The sequence below is a fragment of the Pectinophora gossypiella genome, chromosome 8, assembly GCF_024362695.1.
Source record: "Pectinophora gossypiella chromosome 8, ilPecGoss1.1, whole genome shotgun sequence".
Taxonomy (NCBI): domain Eukaryota; kingdom Metazoa; phylum Arthropoda; class Insecta; order Lepidoptera; family Gelechiidae; genus Pectinophora; species Pectinophora gossypiella.
In genome coordinates, this window is record NC_065411.1 from 10,368,070 (window position 1) to 10,389,118 (window position 21,049).

The window sequence follows — 21,049 nt, forward strand, 5'->3', positions numbered from 1 at the left end:
TTACAAGAAAATGTCAGCTCAGCCGAGAATGCTCCTGGCCTCCGTGTGCAGCAAGCTTTAGTTTTCTCTGTTTACACTAAACTCCAATGCAGCGGTTGCATGCGAAGCGATGATGTCACACGAGACATTATTTTGATTCCTCAACTCAAGGCCTTTTCGGGTCAATGTCTGATCTGGCACACACGTATGTGTGACCCTGTTTAAATAAAGTAATTGTTTAAAATAAAGAATTGTGTTTATTAGTTTGTCCGTCATCTGTCTCCTGTACCTCGCAGTTTGCATAGAGATCGTGAAGAAACAGTACGCTGACTTTTTTTTAACGGACTTCGGATAAAAGGAGCTTATCATTTACCCGTATGTATGTAATATTGATGGAATTGCATAATATTCGTATATGTTAGTAGTTAGTCTATGACACTTCTAAACTCATGCAGCAAATTTCACAGGTGTAGGAATTGATGTATAATAATGTTAGTGCCGGCAATGATGTATACTTAATAATGTTACTAGTAGGTATTTATGTATGTTTGTCCACGCATTTCAGAAACTACAAATTGTATTGTAATAATATTTTTTGATGAATTTAGTATCAACTTAGGGAATAGTGAAAGTTTCATCCAAATCGGCTTAAGTAGTAGTTATAGTTAAAAAACATTATTATGGAAAAATAACGATCTCGTTGATGTCTTTTGTATGAAGGAAGCCCTTATATATATATTTTTTGGGTTTTTAATAAGCGGCGGTAATGCATACTAGGCGGCAAATTAGAAATGGTTCGAGTGTAAAACAATTAAAATTTACTTCATGGTTTGAGTGTAACTTAAAGAAAATTGGAAAACGGTCAAGGGCGTGTCGAACACAGATTAAAAAAAATATAAGGCCGAAATATATTGTTTCCAGTGTGTTGGGAAATCGCCACCTTAATGCAGTTGAACTCCGCTTCTTAAGACTCGAAGGGACTACATTAGTTTATGGAGAATAAAATTTAATATAAGTAGGTAAAACGCTTTTTTTTAAATCTATCACTCAACTTATAAAATAATTGAAAAAAAATATATATATTATAAAATAATTGAAAAGTGTAGTTGCGCCGACTTAAGAATTTTTACATTTTAAAGTTGTATTCAACAAAAAATATTTCTTATTTTTTATTAGACAGATTTTAAAATCTGTTTAATTCTAGTAAATCACTACTTTTTTCTTTCATATAGTAGCTCAGAGAGGACGTCGACGCCTGAATCTGTATTGTTGAATTGATTTTAAGTACAAATAAACACTGCAATTACTCTTATTGCTTATGATTTCAATAGGACTGCTGATAAGCATACATGTACCTATTTCCTAGATGAAGTTACAGTTGGTAGGTATGAAACATTTTTGTTCTGTAGTGGTTAGATTATTCATGACTAAAAACTTTCGTATCTATCGACCTATTAGCAGAATCTTAATGGGAAGTATGGGTAATAAGGGTAAATGGAAACCTAAAGGAATAATACCTGAAGAATAATAGGATTACGAAAACAATATATCCCTAAGGCGAAGTTTGTTAGTACGGCTGGCAAAGGAAAACCTAGAAGGACGTACATTGACCAACTTAAGAACGTCCTTAAAAGAAGTTTAGTATGATCTACTCTGAACCGACGTGAGCATGAGGCAAATTGAATTATCTGCTTACCCCGATGAGAAATAGGTGTGAGTTTATGTATGTATATAAGAAATATATAAAAATATCTACACATACTATTATAACCTTAGAGAAAAATGATATTACTCGACTCTGTTGTACCTACCTACTGACTCAAACTTGCCTTCAGTTGATTGCAGGCACTGTCTACCCTTCTGGGGATGCTAATTTCTCTTAAACTTTCTCTTTCTGCTATAACGTGTATTTCATTCAGGACTAGAAAGAAATCAAGACGATTTCGATACCAGTGAGTCCAGTGACTGAAGAACTCTCACAAGTGACTACAAGACACTTCTTGTACCCCCACCACAACTACACTAGTATCGCCACTGCGTTTCACCGTTTCGCCCATAACTCACTTGACAAAAAACAGTTTTTCAATATTCAAAACAGCTTTGTTTAGTTCCCCACGTGCCCCACTTCTGAAAGTACTAGCTAATAATTACCAACCTCACCAGTTTGCGAACATAGCGCACCTACGATTTTATCGAAAATCGCGCCCTTTGTAAACTCAGCTATCTGCATGCTAGTAGTATCTACCTTATCCTACCTTACCTAAACTCGTAACAAGGGATCAAATACGAAATAAATTGTCCTTTTAATTTTTTTCCAGTTTAAATTATGACACTGCATTTGTAAACGCATTGTGGTCTTTCCCTTTCTTCTGCTATTTTAACAAAATTTTACCTCGACACCCAAAAAAGTCCTTATAAAAACTTATCTGGTGATTCACATTTGAAATATTATACGATAATTTTGTACAAATAAAAATAAAATAATTCTGTAAGTAACAAGTTCTTTTGAGGAAAACTAACCTACCTGCATCTAACGCTATTTTAAGATTTTATGTTCCTACCTTTAGGAACCTACCTACCCTACCTAACCTACCTTTACCGTGATAAATCACGGCGAAGAAAAACTATGACAATGATATTGTTTACATTTCACCATACTCATCGTCTCATCGGCTGTTTCACACGCTGACTAACTGCACCTTTCTTTTGTCTACGGTGTCACTTGTCCTGTGTTATCAGTCAAAGGAGTAACTGGCGAGGAATGCTGGATAACATTGCCTTACTAAAGTTCCTTTAGGTATAATATAAAGCGAGCGAAGACGCGCGGCTTCTCATTCGTGCGTAAACGTGGTGCCTAGCACCACGCTGGTTGTGGATTTATTATCATTTTATTTTCATCAATAAACTGGTCGCATGGCCAAATTATAATATTTATACTGAAAAAGTGTGAAAATCAACTGTGAACAATGGTGAGCAGTTTGTTTTAAAAATGCTCGTGGTGTCAATAAATCTGTCCACATTTTTAATTTTAAAAATCAATTATTCCGTCAGTTTTGCATATTTTTTAATTAAAAAGTAATTTGTTTATTATTATTTCTTTATGTTTGTAAACGTATCGGATGTGAAGCGGGTTTTTGGTATGTATCTGTTTATTTTAGTTTACGTATTCGCAAGTAATAAACAGGTAGGTGATGGAAATGGAAAAATTTCTGTTGCTTTATATTTATATATAATATACTATAGTCAAAATATCTGCAATAGAAAATAGTTTTGTTTTTGTACAAAAGTTGAACTTAATCGCAAAGCATCGCACTCTATCTTTACGAGATAGGTAAGCAAAAGTTTCAACCTCTTCTTTATAAACACACGGAGGTGATTTAAATGTAAGTCGTTTAAGTATTCTGAAATTATACTTTACAAAATTTATGAAATTATTTACTAAATTTTTCTTATTTTTAGCGTTCCGTATCTCTAAAGGAAAAACGAAATCCTTGTTTGAATCACTTTCCTGCCGTCTTTCTGTCAACACTCTTTCTTAGGAACGCGTGGAGGTAACAAGTTGAAATTAACGCAATCAAAACATAAAAAAAAATACTTGCGATTTTAAACTTGTTTGCAGTTGGAAAAGTAATAGCGACATATGTCGCATAATCCAGACAATATTTTTTCAACGGTAAAGTCAAAGCTTTCTTCAGGGATGAATATTATCTATGTTGTTTTACGGCAGTTTGCACGAAACCCTCAGTGCGTGAATCCGACTCGCACTTAATCGGCTTTTGTAATGGTTTTGAGATAGGTTCAATGAAATTCAAAAGGTATCAAGATCAATTGAGTACCTAGGTTGAATTATACCTACTATTCCCCAAATTCCTCCTATAGTACTTACGTACTTATTCTCAAATTTCCACTTGTCATTGACCTAAAGCTGTAAGCGCGATAAAAAAACAATCAGTAAAGATCAATATCTAATTGCATATAGAAAAATTTGTGTTTATGCTGATAAACACAAAAGGCAGGTACTTAATATCAGGATAATAATGTTCTAATCAGATAGCTAGATAAATATGTAGCCAGGCTGGCTTGTTTATGGTTGGTACCTTGAGACCTTTCATAAGGTCAATAAAAAATGTGATTATATATAGGTACCACGTACTAATCTTAAATTATATCAACGTATACCGAAGTCCATTGCCAATGTAAAAAGAATGGAAATATAAATACGGCGTAGATAAAGAGTCGGATAGGATTTGAATGTTTTTTTTTTTAATTCGGCTTATTGATAATGAAAGTTTATTGATATTGTTATTAGAATAAATAGGTATTTTCTAGGTGATTGTGTCCTAACTTTAATTGCGTCAAATCTTTAACTTTGATGATGATTAAAAGATAAAAGATGCATGTCTGTTATCCATGAAATTAGAAGGTTAAACGAAGGCACATTTTTACAGCGCCATCTATATTGTTTTTGATGAACGTAGACTGGAAAGTCCCTCATTGTAGAAAATTAAAACAAAAAATCGCGATTCCGCGAAAGATTCCGCACATAAATGTGGGAGCATAATAGAACGAAATCGGTAAAGAAGGTATGTGTAGCCCACTGCTAGGTACCTACAAGTTTCTCTTTGATCTCCAATACATAGGTATATCAATCGTGCCCACATACCTATATATCTACTCCACTCCATCACGCGATTGGTGGAAAAGCACCCAGAACCAAGTTCAGAACCTCGTGACTCTTCCAAAACGGACCCGATCGAAATTAGAACTTTGACTTAGTGGTCAATACACCAAGTTGTTGTCAATAATATCAAGTTTACAAGATTAATGTTAACTTATGATTTGGAATCACAGCTGTCACCCAACTACGTATATGCACTAAAAAATATATGTTTACCGGTCGTTCATCTCTATTATAAGGTTTGAGGTAGGTACCTACCTACATAATGGTATATCGGATGCATTTACAACAAACATTTTTCAAATGTATTAGTATTTACATATAATTCGGACCTTGAGTAATAACTTTCAAGTTAGTCAAGGTCAAAGATTATATTAAGGTAAGATAATTTATAGTTTTACTGTAGGTATAATAATTTGTAAACCGCGTAGGTACTAGGTATACTAATAAAATAAACGAGGTTTCGCGAATTTTTATTTTGTCTGAGGCCTGTCTTATTACAAAACAATTAGAAAGTAGAGTGATCAAATATAACCACTTATTGCATCTTTGACGAATAGTTGCGAAATTGACCACAGACGAATGATGCAAATTCCAAACATTTGAACTGTTATTAAACTGTGATTTTGGCGGCCAACTGGCCAATCTCATGGTCATGGAACTCAGTAATGTGTATCTAGTTCACTGCTTTTAATGATCAATAGATTTACTAGGGTACATACATACGTAGGTAATTTATGAATTTGAAATGGACGTGATCACAGAACACAAAAGGTCTACTTCTTGCCACGTGTCTATTTAAAGTTATGTCCGTTCGTTTATTAAAATCATTAACAAGCAATTGTCACTTAATATAAAAAAGCTATACTTATCTGTATGGTTAATAACGTCAGTATATCAACAAGGAAGGCTTCAAATGTACTTATGTCTATAAATATACAAAAGTGTCGACTATTTTTTTCACAACATAACACTTACCTACGGTTTGTTACGGACACGTGTTAGGTAAGTAGGTACGTTAACTTTCAGATGGATAATTATTTCAAAAATAAGAAATCAACTGTTTTCGAAGCGAAATGTTGACGACTGTCTCTATTGACCGCCAAATTGAATTTCTTTAACGGATTTCTCTTACAGTAAAATCGAGCATATTGTAGAATTGAACAATATAGCGTAGTAACCTACACATACTTATACACAATAAACAAAAGATGTTCAGTAAGTAGAACGTGCGGAAGTGTCATTACTTACAGGATGTTACTTGAATTGTGTGAAATGTTAAATAAAGCTAAATAACATTAACAACTATACTTACAAATAATACTAAAATTGCAAACTCTCCTTGAGAAATGTTGCAACTACAACTAAATATTCTGTTGATCTATACATATATCTAATTATTTCACTTTTATTATTTGCGATTTTACGATTGAAAGGTATTTTATGAATAGTCAAAGTACTTTTGGTCTGCAATGCTTTTTTATGTATTGGTATCTAAAATAATATGTATGTTATAACAATATAAACATATATATCTATTTACTTTAAGAATATATAACTTTATAATAACTTAACACTGGTACGCTAATGTAGGTAACAATTCCGAGGCAATAATTATCTTTTTATACCCACTGTAAACAAATTAGTTTTGCAAAGGAACCACACAATTATGCATTCTGTGCATTGTAACCTGTCTATCACATGTGTAGATCTTTTATATTATGATGGTCGGACAGCGGAAAAACGATATTAGTTCTACTCTACCTATCATTATCAAGAAAATACAGGTCTTTGGTTTATCGCTCACGTGTACTGAAAAAAACACATCGTAAACAATTTACAGGTATGATAAATCTACCAGGGATTATGTGGGCAAGAATGTTATAATTCACGAAATTCAGTAACAATAAGTCTTCAAAGCGTTCATGACAAAACAATCAACAAAACGTACCTAAACCAGCTAAATAGATTATAAATTCTTCATAATTATATCGCAGAAATGCTATTTGTTTTACTAAACGTTACCTACAATCATTGATAATAGAAAATAAATCGCAAGACTTAACAAAAAATGATCGATGACTGTGTGACATTAATATGCTCATTTGATATAGAAGATTATAATAATAAAGTGGTTTAAAGCGATAAAACAATCCTTGTTGCAACCGACAAGGTTTTCGTGAAAAACGTCGGCAGGTACTACTTACAGAATATCCGCAATAATCGGGGCAATTATTTGCTTATCTGAAGCCACCTGGCAGCCCTATCATCCTTGAATTTACCAATTTAAATGCCATGCTCTACTTTGTAACCGAATGAACAAAGACGTGACGTGGTCTATCTCCTTCACCGTAAAATAAAAGAAAATCGGTTAGTGTCTTGATTTACCTAGTAGGTCATCTTTGAATTTAGCTAACCTTTATGTATACGTTTTTCAGTCTTAAATCGGCCATTATGCTCTTTGTTTTTCTTTTGTTTTTTAATTCGCTTTGTGTTATTGTCTTAACCAAAATTGTATTGTACTATGTGTATATTATCTATTGTGTTTAAAGTTGACTATGCATTCGATATTTATAGTTCCTAAAATTATATTTATGTATTAAATTAAGTATTTTTATATTTAATAAGTTCCATGTATGGTCTGCATCAAGCAGAAACACTTAGAATGTTGCATGACCCCGTTGGATAACTTCATATTTTATCAAGTCAAATCAAATCAAATACACTTTATTGCACAGAACTTAATTTTAACAAGGCGACATAATGCATAGATACAGTACAATTAACTGCCACTATAAAGTTCTTCATTATCCATTATTGTTTTAATTTTAATTACACAAACACGAAAAGAGGCTTGATGACTGGCTCTCTAAGTACATACCAAAATTGTGATTACAGTCTTGGTTGGTATGAGGATCGTACTTATATCTCATATGCTTCTGTCTTATGTATTTTACAGAGTGGGGAACATGTTAATCCGGCTTTCGACCTGTCACCAGAGACTCCGCAGACGAAGCTCGGCTCTCCAGAGCCAAAAAGGACAAAAGATGCACAGATACCTGTTCTTAAAGTTCCCTTGGGAGATGAAAAGAAAGGTGAAAAAGTGGTAAGAATTTTATCTACTTACTTATTTAGATAAGTACTTACAGTAATTTATATAAGTAGAGTAAATTATGGTATAAGTAGCTAACAATTCTGAAAAAGTCTCCTAACAGGAAAGGTAAGCCGGTGAGGAGTTACTTCACAATAAATGTTATTTTCCATTAGGAAAATTCAAATAAACTTTTTATATCTACGCAGTTTGGTTTTGCAAATGACGGAATCTTTGATTGATAAAGAAATAAACACCTACAAGGTAATAAAAGAACGTACTTACTTATTAAAATTTAAAAGGCATCATTCGTAAAATCACCACGATAAGATCTGACGGCTTTTGTTCGTCATATCATGGGTTGACTTGTATTTTCCCTAGTCCTATATATTACAATATATATTTATATTATATAAATGTACGATTGGCAAGAATTTCCCCGTAATCATACAGTTAGATCTATTGATAAAACCTACGGCTACGATTCTTTTACCGCGTATTCTATGCTTCTAAATAAAATGATCACCTATTCAGTATTCAAAGACCTACAAAAAGTCTTGATATTTTACAGACAGAAATTACAAATAAATTGCTTATAAGTAATCCGATATGATCGAATATAATCTATATTACGAGGTGTTAGTGACATCGTAATTAAAACTTTGAGGGATGATTCAGACCATGATTCTGAGTTGATATCAAGTGGAATTTTCCGTCGCAAAAGGATGGAACTGACAATAGGTACGTAATTAAAAAGAAACACAAAAAAAAACATGAATTTTCCGAAATTGCGCTTGATATAAACTCATAGTCATGGTCTGAATCATGCCCCTCAGTATTCATTACGGTGTCACTTACACCCATACGTATCCGTATGGCTACCTGTACGGTCACGAGCATTAATATGTATACACTTTGGTACCATGTCACATTAACTTTTTTGACAAATTGAACTGTAAGTCTCAGTAAATGTCAAATTTGTGACATCGTAACGAATACTGAGTGGGATGAGTCACCTCATTATTGTGAGTTAATATCAAGTAGAATATTCTATCGCAAAGGTATAGAGTTCAAAATACATAATTAAGTAAAAAAAACACAACAATGTCATGAAATAGGCGTTCGTTAGTCTCGGTAAAATTCGAGAACGGCTGAAACGTATTGGCTATTTTTAGTCTTGAAAATTCAGATGATGAAATATGAAAAAGGGTAACGAAGTTCACCGAGTCATCTAGTAATGATATAATTGAATATAAGCATGTGCAATTAGTATACGCGTACCTAAATACATGATACAGCTAAAATACGCTGAAAACTATTCAATAGTCCCTTTTTTGTTATATGATGAACACCAAGTAATGAATAAATATTGTTTTAATTCTAGGAAGAAGACCAGCCAGACCGTATGATGTGGGGGAACCAACTTGAATTCTTGATGTCATGTATAGCCACCTCTGTCGGTCTCGGCAACGTGTGGCGGTTTCCTTTCGTCGCCTATCAAAATGGAGGAGGAGCTTTCATCATACCATACATCATTGTCCTGTTACTAGTGGGCAAACCTATGTACTACCTCGAAGGAGTAATAGGACAGTTTAGTTCAAGAAACTCCGTCAAAGTGTGGGCTTTGGCTCCTGCCATGAAAGGTGAATACTTACTACCTATACAGGATGTATAGTTTAATAGGTACTTATTTTAAAAAGACAAATAAATAGGTCTGATACGACAATGTGCAAATAATCTACGGGTTTCTCATTTCGTTGTAAGTTGCTAAATAAGTAATTACTAACATGAAAATCTTGATGAGATTTTCACTGAAGTACCTACCTTATCGGGTATTTTAATCGTGTGGAAGCGTTTAAGTGTAGTTGCGAAAAATAAAGCGTTTCGTCATAGAGAAAATGAAAATACTGCATGACAGCTTGGTAATTCGTAATTTTGGTTCGTTTTGTTTAGAAATGACAATATTTTTTTGTGTCCCAGGAACCGGCTACGCTCAAGCATTGGGTTGCGGCTACATTCTCTCGTACTACGTGTCAATCGTAGCTCTATGTTTGTATTATCTTGCGATGAGCTTCCAAGCTGAGCTGCCATGGGGAGTGTGCGCTGAAGAATGGGACAACTGCGTGCCTTCCGTCGTCACCGCCGAGGATATGGACATTAACGAGAACTCTACCAGCAGCGCTGAATTATACTTCGTGTGAGTAACTTGATATGGCAAAGTTGCGGAGGGTTTGGTGTAGCCTATACGCACCACTACCTCTGATTACGAGAGATATGGTATCTGATTTAAAATAATCCTATCCCCCTAGCATTATCCCGTTTTCAACAGGGTCCGCTTACCTAACCTGAAGATTTGATAGGTCCGCTATTTTACAGAAGCATCTGTGGGTTTTTCGCGATGTTTTCCTTCGCCGCTGAGCACGTGATAATCATCTATGATCCAAACATGAATTCGAACAAATTCGACAGTCATTGGTTTAAAATAATCCTATATGCCTAACATGTAATATGGTCTCGATGAACAATATGACCTCTCCAATATTTTGAAGGGTGACCAATACATTAATATACAGGGTGTTAGTGACATCGTAACGAAAACTTTGAGGGGTGATTCAGGCCATGATTCTGAGTTGATATCAAGTAGAAATTTCCGTCGCAAAAGTATGGATTGGAAAATAATTAAAAAGAAAAGAAAAATTTTCATGAATTTTTTGACACGAAATTCCACTTGATATCAACTCAGAATCATGGTCTGAACCATCCCCCTCAGTATTCGTTACGGTGTCACTAACACCCATACCTATTTATATGGCTACGGTATGTACTTGTACGGGGTGTAAGTGTCATCGTAACGAATACTGAGAGGGATGATTCATCTGATTATTCTGAGTTAATATCAAGTGGAGTTTTCCATCGCAAATGCATAGAATTGAAAATAATTAAAAAAAAAAACATGAATTTTGCGACGGAAAATTCCACTTGATTTTAACTCAGAATCATAGTCTGAATCAACCCCCTCAGTATTCGTTACGATGTCACTAACACCCAGTATTTAGATAGTTTGTGATGATACTGATGATGTTTTTTTATCTATTTACAGAAAAACGGTTCTTCAACAAAGAGACGGCGTTGAAGGTGGGCTTGGTAAGTAACTGCAATTTAGGTATACTTATATGCCATGTAAAAGTTTAAAAACTTCAGCTGAAAATCTTTGTAACTAAACCTAAATTTAGCAAGCTGCACTTTCAAAGTGCCTTAAATCTATAAAAGTTTAAATTTTAGGATAAAAATATAAAATTGTCTAAAATTAAGTGAGATAACTCTAGCCATTAATTGTCTGGCTAAGTAGTATGATATAATGCCACTCGAAGAAAATCCATGCAAAAACAGTAACAGGTAACAAGCATGAAATGTCTTCAGGTGCTCCTATCTGGTACCTGACGCTGTGCCTGTTCGTGTCCTGGCTGATCATCTTCGGCATCGTGGCGAGAGGAGTCAAGAGCTCCGGCAAGGCCGCCTACTTCCTCGCTCTCTTCCCCTACGTCGTCATGATTGTTTTGCTTATCACGTAAGTTATTCTTTTTCTGCTGTCTGTTGGTCTGGGCCTCAAAAGAGGTATATTTTTCTTTTTTTTTATTCTATTTCTCTTTTGTTTTGTATTTTGTTTTTTCCTCTTTATGCAATAAAGTATTTGGATTGTTATTTACTTTTATGGCAATAAATATTATTATTACAATACAATAAAAATACACTTTATTGCACCAAAATAAAAAAGAAATAATTACAAAAAGACTCTTATAATCTCTTATAGTCTATTATCTTCTCTTTTTTTATTATTATGGATAATTGAGTTGCTAAGGTACCTATTTACTTAAATGTCTTACTTTATTTTCGACAGTCAGGTTAATCCGCCTACAATACCCGAGCAATTCTAATCATACTAGTCTATAAATATTATACTACCCAATTACCTGTATAATCTATTTTCAATTTATGTTCACTGTCAGGTATAATTCGATTAATCGAATATTGTCTATTACGATTGGGTTTAAAGTTTTTATTGCTGAAACATTTGAGCAGAGTTTAAGCAATTTATCAAAAAGCATTACCTAGTCTATTTATCTCAAGCAAGCGAGCATAAAGCAATCTTTGTCGTTATTATACTTAAATACTCAGTAAGCTAAATTGGACCAGTTTGTCTGTATAAACAAAAACAGAATACTTATTTAATAGTTTTGACACTGTTTTTCGGTTCATATTTTACAAAAAAAAAACGATTCAAGAGTTATTTTTTTTAATAATTTGTACACAAAGAGATAATTATAATGAAGGAAATTATCTTTTTTACAGTACATCAATCCTACCGGGTGCTGGTGACGGCATCATATTTTTCCTTAGGCCGGATTGGTCCAAACTGGTTGAACTCGATGTAAGTACTTATATTATAATTGGGTTTCACTTGATTGCCTATTGTTTTTCACTAATTGAAGTAAAGAAATTATTATCACAAGCATGTTGTAAAATTCAAAGTGTGAAACCACAGAACAGTTCTAGCGCGGTGGTTGGACGGCGGGTGTGGGACGAAATATCATCATATAACCGCAAACTATCAAGCCACAATCCACCATCATTCATCATTGATCATTCATCAAACATGAAACCGCAATTTGTGGTGATATTGTATTCATCGTTGCACACACAGTAGTGTGGCCACCCGTCGCTGATATACTGTGGCCATAGGCTAAGAATCTTAGGGCCATTAATGCTTGCTACACACAGCCGGGTAAACAGGAGAAGCCGAGACTTTTTGTTAGTTTCTTCATCGGTGATAGGCTGGTCATCTGTCGCCATCATCATCATCAGCCCATTAACGTCCCCACTGCTGCGGCACGGGCCTTCCCTATGGATGGATAGGGAGATCGGGCCTTAAACCATCACGCGGGCCCAGTGCGGATTGATGATTATTAACGACTGCTAATGCAGCCGGGACCAACGGCTTAACGTGCCTTCCGAAGCACAGAGGAGCTCGAGATGAAAGCTTTTTTTTTGTGGTCACCCATCCTATGACCGGCCTTTGCGAAAGTTGCTTTACTTCAACAATCGCAGACCGAGCGCGTTAACTGCTGCGCCACCGAGCTCCTCATCTATCGCCGTACAGAGCATCATATCATCCTATTTGAATTCTGGGTGCAGTTGATGCAAGTTGCCTTCTAATGACCGGCTTCATAGTGTGACACCGACTATAACCAACTTCGTCACGGGATGCAATTTTCCTGATGAAGTAGATAATGTTATTTTTGAATCTCGTTTATTTCCAGGTATGGTATGCGGCTGTAACCCAAGTGTTCTTCTCACTGTCTGTGTGTACCGGAGCTATCATCATGTTTTCCTCGTATAACAGCTTCAGGTCCAACGTTTACAGGTAGGTTACTGTCTTTAGTATGTTTCATAGCCTCATATCGATACTCTTAGGTACATATTGCATAAAAATATAAACAACCTATATGAGCACAGGTCTCCCCTCCATTAATCGGAGTGGGTATGGAGTTTAATCCATCACAATCCTTTGTTGCGGGTTAGTGAAGATGTTTAGAACTTTGGGCTAGTAGCGGGTACCAACAGCACTATTGATATATATATAATAAAAATACGATTTTCTTGCAATAATCTCGTAAAATATCTGAAATGGCCATACTAAGGACAATCCGGGGAGTGAAGTGTTATACGCAGGCGTTTTCCATGCATTGTACAAGCGTACTGTCTTATATTTTATTTACATATAAAATGCCTGATAAGTTACAGGAAATTCTTTAAAAAAAAATTATAACTTTAAGGGAAACATTTTTACATACATAAACATATAAATAGCCTATATACGTCCCACTGCTGGGCACAGGCCTCCCTCAATCAAGCCGAGGGGGTATGGAGCATACTCCACCATGCTGCTCCACTGCGCATTTGAACATTTTTAAAACGCAATTTAAAAAAAATACCTTTCTCTAGTGCAGCTGATGTCTAGTGCAATTATTTTGTATGATTAATTTTCAGATAGTTCTATCTAAATGATTAAATACTTACTTACTGATGTTTACACTGTAAGTTTCTTCGATTGTAATCACTCTATCGCAATTTAAACTGATATCGTTTTATTAGGAGGATTTAAGCTTGTAAAGTTTATGCGTGTTAATAAATATACGCCAGCTGACTCACGGGGTTCAATGACAGAAAAGTAAGCAAGTGTCCTTAATGTAGAAATATACAGGGTGTTAGTGACATCGTAACGAAAACTTTGAGGGATGATTCAGACCATGATTCTGAGTTGATATCAAGTGGAATTTTCCGTCGCAAAAGTATGGATAGGAAAATAAATAAAAAAAAAAACAAAAAAAATATATGAATTTTTTTACAGGAAATTCCACTTGATATCAACTCAGAATCATGGTCTGAATCATCCCCCTCAATATTCGTTACGGTGTCACTAACACCCATACCTACTTGTATGGCTACCGTATGTACTTGTATGGGTGTAAGTGACATCGTAACGAATACTGAGGGGGATGATTCAGCTGATTATTCTGAGTTAATATCAAGTGGAATTTTTCATCGCAAAAGTATAGAATTGAAAATAATTTAAAAAAACTAAAAAAAATACATGATTTTTGCGACGGAAAAATCCACTTGATATCAACTCAGAATCATGGTCTGAATCATCCCTCAAAGTTTTCGTTACGATGTCACTAACACCCTGTATATACCTACTTAGATAGGTCTACAAATACAAATTAAAAAATATCGTTATTCAGTAGGTAAATAGAATCCGGGACCGATTGCTTATCATGCCCTCCGATGCACGGATCATCTTACTTTGGTACGTTTGGGTGATTAATGCAACGTCCTATCCAAACTAGGGATCACAAAGTGATTTTGTGATTATGTCGCCACCGGGATTCTAATTCGTTTTTAAGGTGAAAGCAAATTTTATACTTTTTCAACTATCGACCGAAATTTTTAATTATACATATATTTAAGCACAGATGTAATAAATAAAACAAAAATGTAAATCGTATTAACTTGCGTCAAAGGCTAAACGTGTTTGATTTGTAAGATCACGTTGCTTCCGTTTGGTGAACGCCAATATTATTCCCCACAGGGATGCGATGATCGTGACGACCCTGGACACGTTCACGAGCTTATTGTCCGGCATCACCATCTTCGGCATCCTGGGCAACCTGGCGCACAACCTGAAGCGGCCCGTGAGCCAGGTGGTCGGCTCCGGAGGCACGTCTCTCGCGTTCGTCTCATACCCTGACGCTATTGCTAAGACTTTCCAGCCGCAGGTGAGAATCTAAATGATTTAATTCCAATGCAGGATCGTGTGAGCATTATTTTCGTTGAAAGTCAAGAATCTTCATTAGTTCTATCCTACACTCCTATTATTTAATTACCTACTGCCACTTCCGTACGAGGCAACCTGTCGCCTATAGGCCGTGAGCCAGGTGGTCAGATCCAAAGGCTCCTGACATTCCAACCACAGGCAGGTCTAGAAACACATTAAATGAACCCAAAAATGAGCTGCGATTGCTACGGCAATAAAATTAAATAATATTATAATAATTATTAACAGAGCGCGTTGATGTCTTTGGCCTTAAAAATGTAACAAACATTGTATTCGTACAAAAGATTTCAACGCGCGCCTTTGTTACTTGCTCGTTTTTCTCTACACTCGTTATACCTACGGAAGGTTGTTATTCTAATTAGTTGGTTGTTATATAAATTATATGTTTGCATTTTAGGCGGTAAATAACATTGACTTTTAACATTGACCTTATGGCTTCCAAATCAGAGGATTTGGAAGCCAAATTAAGAAAACCTAAAATCGGCGAGGTCAAGGTCAAACACAAGTAATTTATAAATTTGTCATTTTTTTCCTAAAAAATGTCGTTTAGCCCAGACCATGTTGGTATAATATTACGTTTTTAATGAATCTTGAAATGTGACTAGATCCAATGTGTGTTGTAGCTGTTCTCAGTGCTGTTCTTCGTGATGATGTCGGTGCTGGGCGTGGGCTCGGCGGTGGCGCTGCTTCAGACCATCAACACGGTGATGATCGACTCCTTCCCGCGCGTGCGCGTTGTCTACATGTCCGCCTTCTGCTGCACCGCCGGCTTCCTTATCGGGCTCATCTACGTCACTCCTGTGAGTACCAATACCAGCAACCGTTTATACTTAATAGTTTATTTATCTTCGTTTGAAAATACCAATCTTGGCATGCAGCTCTACCACAAAGGTCTAATATGCCGTGCTAAATAAGTAGATTTTTAACTAAATGCCTGTGAGAAGAGACTATACAAACGACGCAGGCAAATAACTGCCTTTATTTTTAAAACAGGCAGGCGTCTGAAAAACTGCTAGGTAAATGTTTCTTATATTTCAAGGTACCAATTACCAGTGAATTAATACTATTAGGGCTATTACTATTGCTGATGTAAGTATGTAGTCGTTACATGAGCCTTTGGCGGCTCAGTAATAACCCTTTGATGAGGTTGGTGGGTATTCCACCTTACAACCCACACGATAAGAAGAAGATTACTAATGGGGGGATTACTGGTTCAAATATTTTTAAGTTTTAACGCCGTCATCTAGAAGACGCTCAACTCAATTACTTAATTCGTTCATTAAAAGTTCGATTTTCATATAGAAGATTAAGGACTTTATAACTCGAGCATTTACGACTCACAATGCATAATATTTCCAAGTCCAAATACAGGTGCGAAATAACACACAGTGACTTCGTATTGTTTGCAGGGCGGTCAATACATCCTTGAGCTGGTCGACCACTATGGAGGTACCTTCCTCATCCTGTTCTGCGCCATTGCTGAAATCATCGGCGTCTTCTGGATATACGGTACTTATTAATTATGATATCAATATTTATCACCTTTATCAATTGATAACCTGTAATGTCGTTTTAATACGCGAATTCCATATCTTCATTTGCGTAAAACCCAATTTTATCGCCGCGATATTATTATTTTACCGCATTTATAACACGCGAATATTTTATAGTTTAATCCTTTATCTTACATTTTCCTTGATTAAGTACCTACTAATAAGTTATCGATTTCACGTGCTATATTATAATGGAGTCGTTATCTCAGACGATGCCTTAAGATACCATGTTCGATAGTCGCATACCTACACTATATAGGTTCCGACGTCATTGCACACTTACCTACACTAACAATTATCATTAAGTACTTATTTAATCAACAAAAAGCTTAGCATATGTACTGATTTTTTGCCAGATCACCTGTTATTACGTCGATCGATCAGTGTACTCAAATGCAAATACGGACATAGCCAATCCACAAGTATCACAAAAGAAAGACATTACCCATAAAATCGTCACCTTCCTATTTTATATTAGGTAGACTAGTATCTAAATAGGCTTCAGCCGAGCATTTTGGAATTGTAAGTTGACATTTACGTCCTCGAAGGCTTTACTTCACTGGAATCGCGCATATCATACTGCCAACTAAATAATACGAAATTAATTACGTCATGCCTTACTGGAGTAAACTGAAGATAAGGTTGAGGCACCGTTTAAGAATACCGAATTTGAGTTAAGTTCGAGGCAGACCTTGAGGTCGCCTTAACTGCGCACGGAGTCAAGGAAGGCTGGAGGTAATATCTTAGAATACGGGGTGTAAGTCATTTCCATAAAATCTGTGCTTAATAGTACGTAGGCACAGAATCAGCTTTCTTTATATCTAACTGTGAAAGTAAGCATTTCTAGTAGTAAGACTAATTAACAGTAACATAATGAAGCATTTATCGATAGTGTTTACTGACACTGATACAAGGAGTAATAAAACGGAGAAAACACGCATACCCACTGTATAAGTGTATACCAAAGAAGCAAAAAGTTGTGTCTCGTCCTTTCAATTAACCAAAACTACCTTAAAACTGTCAAGTACAGAAAGTCTACAGCCGATGTCCGGATTCCAAGTCCCATAGGTACTAATTATGAATAATTAATTCTAATTAAAATAGGTACTAATTGTCAATGACCCTCGCTCTGTGTTCGTGAAAGTGTTAAAAAATGAATATATTTTCTAACTTCTTCAGGATTGGAAAACCTATGCCTGGACGCGGAGTTCATGTTGAACATAAAGACGTCATTCTACTGGCGGTTCTGCTGGGGTCTCATCACTCCTGGAATGATGATCGTCGTCTTCATTTACGCCCTGGTCGCTTCGGATGAGCCTAAATTTGCTGACGAGTACGTTTACCCCACCATCGCCTATGGTAAGTACATATTGTGTAGACATTAGTAAGAATTACCAACAAGGTAAAGCTAAAAGTTACAAGGATTCACACTTACATCTACGCTTTTTATAGTATTGTAGGCATCATCAGAATGGTTTTGTAATGTGCCAAGTCGTCTAAATACTACCTACACGATCCTTTGATGGACTGGCTGGAAAATTAGTAGAATATGATACCTACTTCTAAACTGAACTGGCAGTGGGCGGGAAACATCACTCGTAAAACGATTGGCCGATGGGTAGCGACCGCGGACCGGAAAGCGCAGTGTGGGCAAGCCCCCACAAGGTGGACAGACACCTTGTGAAAGTTGCAGGAAAACGCTGGATGCGAGCAGCAGAGGATCGGTTATTGTGACGAGACTTGGTGGAGGCCTATATCGAGCAGTGAACGATTTCCGGCTTACATTATTTACTTATCAAAATCATAAACTACCCTTTATATGTAGAGTTTAACATTAGCTTCATACCAAAATACGTCTGCATCATAGACACGACTTATTTTATCATTTTTTTTTTGTTTTAGCGTCTGGATATATGATGATGTTTGCTGGTATCCTCCTGGTTCCGCTCTTCATGTTCGTCATCATACATAAAAACAAGACTGGCAACGTCTCTAAGGTAACTATTTTATATCTATAGTGAATAACCCTGATATCAGGGTTGGTGAGATTGGGCATCGAGCAACATACAACCGATATGAAAGATGGCCATAGGAATCAATTAAATCAAGATTTTTAATATTAATAAGGCGTTGGCATAATGCCCTACTATCGTGCTAAATGCCTAAACGTCTAAAATTTTCTCCACCACGATGTTTCTCTGTAGGTACTCCAATTCACAATATTCGTAATGGAAGGAAGGTAATCTAAGTATTAGTCTTTTTGGTCTATTGACAATCAATCACGCACATATGTGTAATGTAAATGTCTACTTGTTTACAGACTATTAAGAAAGCATTCCACAACAAGCCCTCCTGGGGTCCCCGCTCGCCTGAACTTCAGAGAGAGTGGCACCTGTTCAAGCAAGACGCGAAGGAGGCGCGTTCCCTGATGCGCACCTCCTGGCCCAAACACATATGGCTCAGTCTCACTGGAGGATACAGGAGACATATTGTATTAACACCTCCAGTATCGAAATAGTCTTAATTTACCTATAAGCTAATGCATGACTTTTCTGTGATGACTTTATTGTATAGGTAAATAGCCACATTTGCGGCCTAACAAAATCACATGGCCACGTTAATTGCATTAAGTATGCAATTCTGAACCCAAATTATAGAACTAAGCAATAATCCTAACCAGTATTCGTAGCTATGCGGCAAAGAATAGGAGAGAGAGAATTATTTATCAATGTGATGTGTTGTGACCAACATAAAAAGGAAGGCTAAAACAAAAAGTATGTTCTTCAAATAACCAGACATTTAAATACTACAAAACAGAAATCTTTCTTTAAACTACTGGATAGAAATAACAACTTCTACTTAATGTTCAGTGATTTTCCGTTGCCATTTAAATATTAATGTACAATAGGTAGTTAGACAGTAATTAAAATAAGAAATAATGGACAAGACAGGCTGTGCGTACCAGTACATAATACTAATACTGTAATGTATGTAACTGAATATTAATAATACGATGTTTATATTTATTGATAAATAAAAATTATAAAAAATATACCGACCAGTCTTTTACTTACTTATTTATTTATTAGGAAGCATGAAAATATCTAGCTTGATTTGATTTAATTAGAATAAACCCAGAAGATTTATAACCGATTTCAAAAAAGTACAATATAACATAATGTAAGCTCACGACTACATCCCAATGGAGGTAATCAAAGGTACATCCATCACAAGATGAACTAAGTATCCACACCTCACCGAGCTTTCTGTTAGTTACATCAACGTGATAGGTGGTGAACCGTACCGCGTCTTAATGGTAGAGCCAAGTGTGTTAGTCTAAACTGCACTTAAGATAAATTTATGACTCATTGGTACAAGTCCGGTACCGGGGTTCGAACCTCTTGAGCTTGAGCTCCCCAATTGAGAAGTAAACCAGTGAACCACAGGGATTTAAAAACAGGAGGACTTCGGATTCGCAATTCGTTCGTTTTTTGTTAGGTTTGATCCTGTTGATACGGCAACACTTTTATTTATTTATTTATTCTAATCATTTTATTCCTTGTTGGGATGTAGGACTCGAATAACAGATGTCCATTCCCCGCGACCTTTTGGAACCTCTGTAGGTTGCTCCCATGACAAGCCGAGTTTTTAATTCCCGGTCAACCGAGCGTCGCCAGGTCTCTTTGGGCCGTCCCCTTTTGCGTTTTTGTGGCAAAACTACTGAATTAAATTAATATAACATACATAAACTGCCTATATACGTCCCACTGCTGGGCACAGGCCTCCCCTCGATCAACCGGAGGGGGTATGGAGCATACTCCACCACGCTGCTCCACTGCGGGTTGGTGGTGTTCTTACGGCTAATAAATCATCTTACTTTTTCAGACAATCAGGTGATTCAAGTCTGAAAAGTCCTTACCAAACAAAGGACAGTCTCACAAAGTGATTTCGACAATGTCCCCATCGGGAATCGAACCCGGACCTCCAGATCGTGAGCCTAACGCTCTAACCACTAGACCACGGAGGCTGTTATAACATACATTCTTATATAATATAATTAAAACATATAACATACAGTCTCATCCGTATCCGTATCAGAGTGAACTGGGCCACAAGACAACCGGTAGGAATGTCACGAGTGGCTACATTCGTACGACGTATATTACGTAGCAAACTGCCATTTCATGTTGCCTATAATCAGTCTGTAGCAAATTTACATTTTGGGCTTTTATATATAATTATGTTTTTATTTATATATATTTATATTTTTTTTAGCTTTTACTGGTTTTGTTTCCATTGTACTCGTATCAAAGTTAATCAGAAGGATATGTTACTGATAAAGTCAAATCTTA

The 21,049-nt window shown here is 36.0% G+C and overlaps 1 protein-coding gene across 1 annotated transcript; it reads left to right on the top strand.

The window, feature by feature from the left end:
* The first annotated feature begins 2,790 nt into the window (after positions 1-2,790).
* Positions 2,791-19,749, top strand: LOC126368703 (sodium-dependent nutrient amino acid transporter 1-like). The gene is made up of 14 exons (XM_050012824.1): positions 2,791-2,948; positions 7,617-7,763; positions 9,133-9,391; positions 9,729-9,945; positions 10,849-10,892; positions 11,169-11,316; positions 12,099-12,177; positions 13,067-13,170; positions 14,899-15,085; positions 15,768-15,944; positions 16,554-16,653; positions 17,877-18,056; positions 18,600-18,694; positions 19,018-19,749. Exons 1-14 carry the CDS (start codon positions 2,946-2,948, stop codon positions 19,213-19,215), a joined length of 1,938 nt encoding a protein of 645 aa, XP_049868781.1. The 5' UTR covers positions 2,791-2,945; the 3' UTR covers positions 19,216-19,749.
* The last annotated feature ends 1,300 nt before the right edge of the window (positions 19,750-21,049 follow it).